This window comes from Agelaius tricolor, unplaced genomic scaffold (assembly GCF_023055355.1).
Source record: "Agelaius tricolor isolate 1412-34295 unplaced genomic scaffold, bAgeTri1.0.p SCAF_7, whole genome shotgun sequence".
NCBI classification, from domain to species: domain Eukaryota; kingdom Metazoa; phylum Chordata; class Aves; order Passeriformes; family Icteridae; genus Agelaius; species Agelaius tricolor.
The window spans coordinates 34047229-34059647 of record NW_027269267.1 but is presented as its reverse complement, the minus strand read 5'-3'; the positions used below and the strand labels follow the sequence as shown (position 1 = coordinate 34059647).

Here is a 12419-nt window from a genome sequence, read left to right as displayed (position 1 = left end):
TAGTTAGTTAGTGAGGTTGCATAAGTCAGAAAACATGGATTAAGAGCCAAGAAACTGAGAATAAGGATTCTATCATTTCTACTTTGTGGCACTTGTAATTCAATTTCTTTTCAACTGACAACCCATCAAATTTATGGGTAGACAATAGGTAGAATTAGTTGAAGTTTGGAGGATGGATTGAATAAAATATTGGTGGAAAATTTTAGTTCAACACTTAAGAAGAAATTATTTTTAAATCTGTTCACAACTCAGAAAAAATAAATGAGAGTCACAGGACTCAAAGCTACCTTCTATTATGAAAATAATAAATATAAAAAGAATAAATATAAAAGAGACTATATCACAGACAGCTATTTCTTTCAGGATTCACTTTTGCTCCAATCAAGTTTGTTGCTATAGGAGAACAGTTCATTTCTATTACTAATTAGGACTCAGTTCCACTCCTCATTGCCAGTCAGAAAAGGACAAGTAACTAAAAAGCAGAATGCATCAATATGGAGGTTTAGGGTTGGATTTTTTCCTTTTAAATCAAAATATGACTGAAACATCTTGAAGTCAGGCAAGTATAATGAATCATAGTTAGTAAGGTCTTACCTATTGTAACAAAAAGGAAAAGATACTTCAGCAAGAAAAAAATCTTTAAACAAAAAACCTGAAGTATATTTATCAAAATTTTTCATCTAGGGAAAAATTCTAGACTCATTTACAGTGTACCTCAGACCTTCTGATATCCAAAAGACAGCTACCCAATTTAATACTCACTGTTCACTCACTTAAATCTAATGATATCTGACATGAATTGAATAGTTCTCTCATTTGCATACTCTGAGCTCAGATTAATAATTTAGAAGCAGAATGCACCTTATGAATGATCTCCACCATCCCTTTAACATCCACTTTGTTTTGAACCTTGTTTCAACTGAAACAATTAACATAAGTATACAAAACTTGTTCTCTAACACAGTGAAGTGCCAGCATTACAAACACTAAGCAATATACAAGTAGTCCATCAGCATGACAAAGAAAAATTATTACATGAGAACCTCGTGCATTGTGTGATGAGAAATGTAGGTAAATACCCATCATATATTTATCTGCAATGACATTTTGAGTTTATTACAGCAGCCAATACAAACACTCTACTTAAAAAACTGACAAGACAACACCCATATATTAATTCATGCTAAATAGTTTTAGGTGTTAAAACTCAGCAGCAAAGCTGAGGAGATCTGGCATCCTTGCTACAAATGAGATGATGGTTTTCTTAAATGAATGCAATGATAACAACAGGTATTATTTCAGAATATTTTACTTCCTGCTTTAAAAAAGTAAAAAATTATACACTAAGAGAAATGTGAAAATGTCTTCTCTGCAAAACCAGAAATGATTCACAATATTGGAATCCCGAATCCATGCTCACTCCTGAATAAATAATTAATTCATAACAAATATATTTACATGGTAAAGACATTTTCTTAATACTGTACAGTCTATTAATAACTCCACTCCTAATGAAATTTTCCCCAGTTTCAAGTTGCCAGACACTTTTACACCTCTCTTTTTCTCAAGGCAAGTTTTAGGTTAAATGGTATGAGAAAAATGAGAGCTGTACTTCAAAATAAACAACCAAAATAACAACACTTTAATGTTCATAAATGTTTTAAAAGGAGAGATTTGAAAATCCAAAGTGCTTATTGATGGCTACCACTTGAGCAACGAAATCCTCTTTTTAATATCCTTTTCAAAAGCTAACTTTTTATGAACTTGTAATTTCAACGAACATGTTAGGAACCAGAGACCTTGAAAGGATGGCTGTTTTAAAAGAATCAATCAGATGAACTGGTTGGAAAATACTGCTTGATCATCCCATAATTTTGGAATAGCCAAAAGAAACTATTTTTTTTAGCCTTTGATGTTTTTCAAAAATTTAACTGGTACACAATGCAACTATAGTTCAAAACTATTTTCTGACTAATATCTAATTCTGAATTTTTGTGGAAGTCATATTTCAATAATTCAGCTTACACTTCAATTAAAATTAGTAATTACAGAAAGAGATACCTACTGGTTTGTTAATCCATAGAATATCTGCATTGTCTGACAAAGATTCATCAGGACCAAAATCTGTAACTGGCTGGGCTTCCACCCTTGAACTCTGTTTCCTTTTTAGCATCCTGAAGTTAACTTCTCTTATCTATAATCATGAAACCTCCTTGGTGAAAAAAGACAGAAAACATTAATTCACTTCAGCAGTTTTACAAAGCATTTTAAACTGTTTTATAAACAACCCAAAGCATTTTGTTTTCATGCACACTTCTTTTGTACTTACTGACTAATAGGATATTGATTTTATTAAATATAAATCACTGACATGACACTCGTTAGTTTACCAAAAAATTACACAAAGCTATGCAACACAAACTATTACCAGAAATTTAGCAACACTGACAGAGAATTTGTTCTGAAAATATGCAAAGAATTCTATTGCTGTGAACTTCAACACAGAGTAAACACTGGATGAATTTGACCTGGAGCCATTTAATTAAATGGTGACATTTCCATTTATTACACTAGGCTAAGATAAATCCCAACATGCCAAAGGCAAACGGGCAATGTTAAGCAGCCAATAGATGTTAATGTTATTTACTGAAATCAGAAGAGCCTTTTTACAATTAACATTACTTTTCTAATAAGTATTTTCTAAAGTATTTTTCTAATACTTTTCTTGATGTTAACAATTATCTATCCGACAGCCATAAAGTTGTCTGTCTGTGATGAAAACATGTTGTTTCCACAAGGTCAGGCTGCGTCTGGCCATTCCTGCATGGATGGCACTGACTAAGCCTTCTGTATGCTCAGCCATGTGAGCCACAACTAAGGGACATGCCATGAGAGCTGTAAGGTTGAGTTAGAGCTTAGTATTGACTTTCCCACAGACACAGTTCATGGATCCCAGAGTCTAAACAAATCCAAGCAGATGAGGAAGATGCAGTCTCCTGAGAAGTAATTATCTGCCCTTGAAATACAATTCTATTGTTCATGAATAGAACCCCTGAGAGACTTTTTTTTTTTTGTTTCCCAGCAAAGTAGGGGGAGGAAGAAAGCAAGATCTTGGGATGTTGTTCTGGACCTTTACTTTGGACCAACTGTTTGCAGGTGACAATGCCCTGTGACAACCAAAAGTTTGTCAAAACTGGTTTAAGATAGAATCATAGAATGGTTTGAGTTCAAAGTAACCTTTAAAGATAATCTAACCCAACTCCCCTGCCATGGGCAGGGATATCTTTCACTAGATCAGGTTGCTGAAAGCCCTATCCACTTTTCAATGATAGGTCTACCACAACTTCTCTGAACAGCTTGTTTGTATGTCTCACCACTTTCATTGTAAAGAATTTTTTCCTTATGTCTACCCTGAATCTTCCCTTTTCCAGTTTAACTCTGTTGCTCCCTCGTCCTGTCACTACAAGCCCTGGTAATTACAGCCACAAGTATCACAATGACACATTCTCTAACATGAATGCAGGGAACACTGTGCTCGATTTAGCTGGAGGCAATAGTGGGCTCAGGACTGCAGAAGTGCCCATGTGCTTGGTCTCAGCTGGCCTTTTCAATCTCATGGGCTCCTGCTTCATGTCCAAACATTATGCTTGCATCCTTTTCTGTCTCTTCTTTCTAGCTGTTATGGCAAATGTAAACCCTTAATCTAATTCCAATTCCCTCAAAGTCTACTCCTGCTCTGTATTCTCTTTCAGATTCAAGAGGTCGGTTCCTGTCTCTGTAAAACCAAGTCTGAACCACTGGTCTTTGTACTCAGCACACAGTAACAGGGCTGAGGTCCTGTACTGATGTTCTCAGCTGGAGGAGCTGACATTATGCAACAACTGATTTTTAAAAACAAACAGAAATAATCTAAAGGCACAAAATAAGTGACAATTTCTGACACCTATATTCATTTTAAATGGTCATTCACAGCAATCTCAGCTTAAGGAAAACTGGTAAACTGTCACTAAACACATGCAAATACTGTAAAGTTAATATTATATATTAATAACCCTTCTCTAACAAATGAAGAATGAAATAATATTCACAGAGGTTGCATGCTCTCTCCACGTTCATGCTCAAACTTCATGTTCTACTTTTGTTTTGTTACTGAATTCACTACTTCCTCCTCTTAAGCATTTTTTTCCATTTTCTCCTATTTATTTCCCAGTGTAATAGATTAACCTTTTTTCTCTATTTAGACCAAAGCACAACCAGAAATGCTTCAAGTCTCAGAGCTGCTGGTGTGCTTTTTGAGGGCATGAAACCTTCAAATGGCTACATTTAGCATAGTAATAAGAAGTTACTGCAATGCCTTGGGAGCTGCATTTCCCAAAAACTTAGGGGGAAAACACACAGCCTAAAATGTTTTTTACAAGTATGTTCCTTGGAAATTGTTACTCAAAAGCTAATCAGTGAAATAACAAAATAATAATTTTATGTTTACTATTTCTGGTAATGGCTATTACCGTGCTCTAGTAAGCTTTTAAGAAAAGATGCAGCAGTAAACAGAGAATTAATAAGATAAGTGCAATCAATAATTATGAGAAAAGGTTCAGGATAGGAAAAACTGATTTTTTGTTTAGCCAATTGCAGATTTTTTTTAAAAAATAAATGATGGTCTAAGTAACAAGCTATGTCCATTTAGGTAAAAAAAGCAAATAATTATAAGCAGTCTATTAGAAAGACTATATTGTTTTTATGCTTTTCTCAGTATTGCTTATTTATATATTTGATGTGCAGGAAGATTAGCTGTACCCTTCTAATAAAATTCCCACTTATCCTTTTACCCAGTGCCTCTTTGTTTGTTCAAGTAATTTTTAATTGGTCCAGGCACAGAAAATAACATGAACTTTAGATGTTCATAATAGATGTCCATAATGGATTCAGTTCACGTACTAAAATGACAGAAATTACAGAATATTCTGAGTTGGAAGGGACCCAGAAGGATCATCAAGTCCAACTCTTAAGTGACTGGCACATATGGATATCAAACCCACAGCTTTGGCATTAGTAGCACCATGCTCTGACCAACTCAGCTAATCAGTGTTGTGACTAAAGAGATTAGAATTCTTATTTTTAAGAGGCAGCTTTGAATAAACAAATCTCCATGTATATAAAACCAAATGGAAGGGAGGAAATGTTATGGAATAACAGAACCAGCTTGCTTACTTCTCTACTTGAAATGACCAGAAATGCACACAAAAATTCAGAATGAAGATGACAGATGAATAATATTTTGTAAATGGTCTTTAGCAAGATTATTCAAACTAGAACACAGTTGCTTTCAAACTTTTATGCAACTGTTTTTGCTCTTCTCACTACTTTTAGTTTACCAGGGAACACACACTTTTGCATGTGCTGCAGTTTTGGAACTCTGCCATGTATGTAAAGAATTTTAACCCTTGGACTACTATTCCCTTTTGCACTTGTCTCTTCAAGGAGGAACCAGCTGAAGGATGAAGAGAAGGGGAGCTGTGCATGAACTCCTTCCAGCATGCGACATGCAGCGAGCACTGCACCAAGCTGTACCAATGGGGAGGATGTGGCCCTCCCTAACCCTGATACAAATCCACCCCTGCAGTTCCTGCATTGATTCCGACATACGTCATTAGGTCTTTCTTTGATCACAACATGTTATTAATGTGAAAGGCTAAATACATTCCCTAGGATGTATTTCTAGCTGCAGTGTTTTTAAGACATACTGGGTGCGGGGCGAAGACAGGCTCTTAAGACAGGAAAATATAATGGAGTTTTGGGGCTACAACCACTTCACATTTCTTTGCAGTACCTTCTTCATAGTAGCAATGAAAATTCACATTGCGGGTGTCAAACTTTCAGGGAGCAATGTACTGTGTTTTAAATTTTTCTTCTATTTTTAGAAGAAAAGGCAAATTAAAAGGAATAATACTAAACAGAAAATTACTCACTCTCTGAGCCTCTCAGATCCATTAAGACAGCCTTGTTCTCTTCCTTTCTATCACTGAACTTGCAGGCATGTTCTGCAACCTCTACACTTTCTAAACCACCCCCACCCACTAAATTTGCAGCTTCTGCTGAAATGAAAGTATGCCAGGACAGTGGTTGGGGTGAACATAAGACCCACTGTGCACTTGGGGAAAAAAAAGAGTTAGAAGAAGATATAACCCAGTTTGCAATATTCCCACTAAGTGCAAGACACTCCTTCTGCTGGAAATATGCAGTTCCTAAAAAAATCAAAAGACAAATTTTAAAAAGTAGCTGATCCTCCACAACATCAAAAGCTGAGAAATCTGAGTCTTGCTTATAAAGCAAGCTCACTGTATATAGCATAATCTGCTCAAAAGATCTCTATCACAAAGTCAGGAAAACATGCTTATAAAGGCTCTGGCTGATAAAGAAGGCAGCTGAAAAATTACTTCACAGAAATATCAACAGGAAAACAAAGCAGATATTTCTACAACTTATAGAGAGAGAATTCAAAAATCAGACAAATCCTTGGAATGCCTGGCTTTCAACATACTTTTTTCTCACTGCCTATTGACTTTGTCACCTAAGATCATGTGAGCACTGCCTGAAGGTCCTCCCAAGGCAGGCCACCTACAAGCATTCTCTTCAATTTTCTCTTTGAAAATGTCAACTCTGCTTCCAACTTCTCCCAGAGCAGGGACACAAAGTGGCACACACTTCAAGACAATAATTACAAATGTGAGAACTAAAGCAGGTGACAGGAAGATGATGTGAACACCCATACACATAGCATGATGACAAAACCCATTTCCATACTATACATTAAAAAACCCTCAAAGTACAGGCTACCTTAAAGAAATTGATTGCTCTTAACTTCAGTATGCATTACATGGTTATAGGAAAAATGTACGTTCCCATTCTTTCATCAATAGCCTTCCCCTTTCCTTCTTTGCAAATTGACACTGTTTCTCTATTGCCTGCTCCTTGCATCCACAGCTTCTTCCAACCCTGATTGTGGGTATGGGTACAGTTAAATGGCATTTCAGCATTTGTTTTCATGTAGCAAAAATCTGAAGTGAGCAAGCTGCATCCACAACAGTATAGATATATTTATTTCAGAAGGGTAAAGATAGTATTCCAGTAGATACAATCACAAGGCACATGCCACCACAGATGCTATTAACTCATAACTAATTTCAAGTAAGAGCTTATTTCAGTATTTTTTCTCTGTGTGGTATCACTATTGTATCTGATGAAATGTTCTGAAAGATCTTTGTTATTTAAGCATGATATACTGCTAACAACAGACCAAATTTTAGTATTTACTAAAAACAAAGCTGCTTCCTCACAAAGAAGGTACACTGAAGGAAATATTCTAAAAATAGTTACATTCAAATTTTCAAATCATTTGGATACATGTAGGAAAGAATGACTGATGTAATCTTGTACTTACTAACAGGATCCCAGACCAAAAATACAAGGACTGAGGTTCAAAACTGAGAAAAGTTTAAAAATTGCTTGAGGCTGCCAATGTAAGAACATCAAGTCTGAAAACAGGCAGGTGTTCACACTTCAGCTCTTCGCTCACAACACATGTCCTGTGTTTTGCCTTCTTATCAGCTAAGGACAATGCTCTTACAATATTTATTTTTTACATATAAATTCTTCCTCTCAGATGTCACCAAAATAACACCCAGCAAGCAGAATCAAATATCTCATTGCATACAAAGGCAGATCTCTTGTGAGTCAGATATAGAGCCTACTGCTACTGTCACATAATGTTGTTCTCTTTACTTTAACCCTTCTAACATCTGCAATATACAATTTTGAAGAAACTACACATACACTGTGAAGTGATGCAGCCACAAACAGAACTTTTTAAATTTTAAATAGAATTGCTTAGCTTTTCCAGATTTTTTTAATTAAGAGATCTGGTTGAGTAAAAGAAAAAAAAAAAAAAGGCAGAACAACAGAAGATGATTTTTTAAAATGATTCTTATATCACATTCCACTACACTTCTTCTACATACAAAACAGAGATCCAGGTACACCAAAGTGATCTTTGTAGTAAAGAGCAGGTACACTCTCACATTTCAAAGTCCCAACTCCCCATGTATCCCAAAGGTGGAACACATCCAAGCATGAAGCAGCTACTTCCCTGTACAAGTAGCCAGCTTTTGCTTTTCAGTGGAAACCAAGACTGGTGAGCACCCTCCACCTCCCTATAACAGGCTGGTTGTTGGCATGACTGGATAACATGATAGCTTTCCAAGTTCTACAATTAAACTGTCAGAATGGCTGATAAAATGCTGAAACATAATGGTGGCCACTGAATGAACAGTAATCATATAAAATACATAGAAAACACCAATGGCAATGTATTTCCTTCCCAAATACATTTGCACAGTTTAACAGCTGGTTTACTCTGAAAGTTCACTTGGACTGTGAGCTACCTCCCCTCCATTTGCTGACCTAAGATCAGTCAACTGCAATGTGATTTATATAAATACACAAGCCCATTGCTGACAAAAAGACACATAGCAACAACAACCTTAGTAAGAATCATGCTGGTTAAAACCAGAGAGCAGTGTTCTGGAATTTTATTTTGCAGCATAACCCATGTTCAGGTGGAAAATGTGTTTAACCCTTTGTGAACGTAAGGGGACAGGCAGTACCGTGTCATTGATTGAGTGGATTCAAGGAGCAACACATCCTCTCTTTACAATATCCCACATTCAGTAACATGCTCTGAGTACTGTGGATCAATTTTTCAAGGTTTAAAGGAAGGAATTCCTTCCCAGAATGATACACGGGTGGAAAGGAGCTTCTCTGTAGGCAGATGGTTGGCAGCATGCCTGCTTAAGTGATTATTTAATGTTTCTGGGATTTTGTTGTATCATTAATTACATGCTAGAATCTTGTCTATCCATCTTCTCACTATTTAAATACATGAAAATTAAAATAAATTATTGTTATATTCTTTTAGATTTGTTATATTTTTTGCTAAAATAATTATTAAAGAAACAGAAATAGTCTAGATCATCTTTCCTTGCCAAATTCTTTCTTTTCTATCCTTTAAGAAACTGCCAGCAAAAAAATCTAATGCCTATATATCTTAAACTTGAAGTCCTGAAAACAGAATTAGGACTTTTTCTTTTCATATCCTCTTATCTTCCCTTTGAAACAAAGTAACTGACATGCCCTTGCTGCAGGACAGTTCCTAGAAGTGACACCATGACCTCTGGTACTTTATGTACTGAATGTAAATGCTTTATTTTGGAGGGAAGAAAAAAAGAAAAGAAAACTGAGTTCATAGAATCATAAGCCAGTTCAAGTTGGAAGGACCTCAACTCTGCTCTTGTGAGACTCCATCTAGGTTCTCCAGGGGCCCAGTTCCAGGATGTGCAACACAAGACATTGATCTGTTGGAATTAATCCAGAGGAGGCCACAAAGACGGGCTGGAGCACCTCTCCTATGAAGATAGGCTGAGAGAGTTGGAGCTGTTTGGCCTGGAGAAAGCTCCAGGGAGACCTTACAGCAGTTTTCCAGTACCTAAAGGGTGTTACAGTCCCTGGGGAGGGACTTTTCACAAGGATATATAGTGATAAGTTTAGATTAGATATTAGAAAGAAATTCTTTACTATGAGGGTGGTGAGGCACAGGAACAGGTTTCCCAGAGAAGCTGTGGATGTCCCATCCCTGTCAGTACTCAAGGCCAGGCTGGATAGGGCTTTGAGCAGTCTTGTCTAGTGGAAGTTGTCCCTGCCCAGAGCAGTGGGGCTGGAACTAGATGATCTTTAAGGTCCCTTACAATCCAAACCATAATTTGGTTCTATGATCTCAGAAGGTCTCCAATCATATCTCCTGCTCAAGCATTATCAACTCTGGTGACAGCCCAGGCTATTGCAGTTTACTCAGGTTACTCCAGTGTGGTCTTGAAAATCTCCAGCAAAGAAGGTTTTTTGAGCAACTTGTTTCACTACTTGATTGTCCTCACCATGAAGGGAAAAACAAAACAAAACAAAAACAATGATAAAAGATGAAAATATCACAGAAAATAGAGAAAGGAAAAAGATATTACCTAGCAGAATCAAGATAATTTGCAACTGTAATTTAGGACTGGTATTTTGCAAAGCAAGATGTTTATCAGTTTTTAACCAATCCAGGAAACTTCAGTTGAAATAAAAGATGCTATGAAGGTAATGAAAGGGAGAAGAGAGAAAGGTTGAAAGGGAAAGAAAATATGATTCAACCTGTAACACTCACATTAGGCTGACTTTGCTCTTTATCTCCAGAAGATTTTGTGTTCAAAACCTACAGAAGATCCAACCATGGAAGCATTCTATTAATAACGCAGTAAAAACTATTTTTGAATGCAACACCTCTAGTTTACTCAAAAACACATCGGACATCTTATTTGTAACAGACTGAACTCCTAAATACCTAGGCAGGTGGGGAAGAAACCAAACTCCCCAGAAGCCAGAACCAGCTCTGTCTCATCGTGAGCTACTCATGCCTCAACCAGACATTCTCATCTGTAGAAGTCTTCTAGGGCCAGGTCCAGCAGCCCATTACTCCCTACAACACAGTGTGATAGTACTCATCTTCTACTGTGAAGGTTTAAGACACAAAATGAATTTGACTCAAAGATAGGTTTGGATGAATGCCAAACAGATCTACATAGTGCTCATGGTACCAGTAGTATCCTGGAGCTGGAAATAAGTCAAAACAGAGTAAGTTATATTTCCAGGTGGTATAGCTCAATGAACTGTGATGGGGACCACATTTCAGATTAATATAAAACAGATGCACCAAACAGGAAGACTAAAGCACAAATTGTTACCGTTTTGAGAGTTACCAAGCTCAAATGATAAAACAAAAACAAAACGAAAAACAAACCAAAACCAACAAAACAATGCACCAATTGAAAACAAATCCAACTGTTCCTACAAGTCTCCAAAGGTATATGTAAATACTTGAAGACAGCTGGAGACTTCTAGCATCCAGTTAGACCAACTCGAAGAAATGTGATTTCTCATCCCCTTCCTGAAGTTAAGAAACTTCAGCCTTTGCGATTCAAGCAGCAGAGGACAGTTCATTGTTAATATGTATCATTTCTCTGTTGATCACTCAAAGGGCAGGTGGAATGGGGCTGCTGGGAAAGGAAATGAAAACAAACAATGAAATGAACCAGGAAATTGATGATGCTTAAGACAAACACAAAAGACTCAAACAGCATTTAGTTAGTGTTTCCTCGGTGTAAATATTTGCCTGGATGCAAAAACGGTTAACCTACCAAATCATAGCTGACTTAAAAGGCACGTTTGCACATTAAGAAACCTTAACCCTTTCTCGAAATACGTCTCAGATTTTACTGAGAGTACTAAAACAAAAAGATGTCAATAACAAAAAAATATTAAGCACCTCTATTCGATGTACGAACCACTGACACCGCACGTTAAATAGATTTAGCCCAGGCCTGGGTACATCGCTCCCTCCAACCACGCCAAGCCCGCAGCCCCTGAGGGAACTCTCCGCGGTGCCCATCCCCGTGCCCATCCCCAGGCACCCCATGAAATGAGTGCCCCCCGAAGAGGCCTGTTGGCCGCACGGCCCCGCTCTGCCTCAGTGACGAGGCTGCGGAGGGCCCCGGGCCGCGGGGGAGGCCGGCGGCGCCGGCCCGGAGCGCCCCCTCCCACCGCGCGGGAAGGACGGCCGGGGCGGGCGATGCGGAGGGCGCCGCCGCCCCTTCCCCCTGCCGCGGAGCCAGGCGGGCCTCTGGCCGCGCCCGTCCCTTCCCTGGGAGCCGCCAGCGTTCCCGGCACAGCCGCGGCGGCCGCCGGCACCGAGGGGCCGTGGAGGGGGGCGGGGAGGCGCGGGGCCCCACCGCGCTGCGGGAGCGAGCCGCGCCCGCCGCCTCCGACCTACCGCCAGCATCTCCCTTCATGGCGCGGTCGGGAGCGGCCCCCGCGGGTGTGCGGGCGTTGCGGTGCTGTGCCAGCCTCGCACGCCGCCCTCTCCGCGATGGATCGGGGCGGCGGGGCCCGCCCGGCGGCGGCCGCTTGCAGTCTCTCGGCAACGGCGGCGGGGGCGGGCGGGGAGGGAGCAGGTGCGGAGGAGACGTTGCCGACCGCGCACGGGCGCCTCGGAACAAACAGACCCCCGCCGAGCTCACGAACCCGGCTGCGAAGAGAGGTGGCTTAGCGGCCCCGCCGCCGGGGGTGATCCCCGCGGCGGTCCCGTCTCGCAGAACACCGCCACAGCGGCTCGGAACTGTGCTCGCTGCGCCCCGAAACACACGAGGGGTGCCCGGCACGGGCTGGAGCCCTCCGGGCCGTCCCTCGGCTGAGCCCGCACTGCGCTCTGCCAGCAGCAGCGCCCGCCGGGGCGCCACTTGCTGCGGCAGTTTGGTAGGGCTCTAGTTCGGGCT

General features: G+C 39.7%; 1 protein-coding gene across 2 annotated transcripts in view; it reads right to left on the bottom strand.

The window, feature by feature from the left end:
* NALCN (sodium leak channel, non-selective) overlaps positions 1 to 12319 on the bottom strand; it is a 229402-nt gene extending 217083 nt beyond the window's left edge. The window contains exons 1-2 of one of the 2 annotated variants that reach the window (XM_071430894.1): positions 11918 to 12319; positions 2066 to 2212 (exon numbers count right to left, since the gene is read on the bottom strand). In XM_071430894.1, coding sequence (XP_071286995.1) covers positions 2066 to 2173 — 108 coding nt within the window. In that variant the 5' untranslated portion in view covers positions 2174 to 2212; positions 11918 to 12319. The remainder of the gene's footprint in view (positions 1 to 2065; positions 2213 to 11917) is intronic. The other variant, XM_071430895.1, reaches the window with a different exon arrangement.
* Positions 12320 to 12419: the final 100 nt, after the last annotated feature.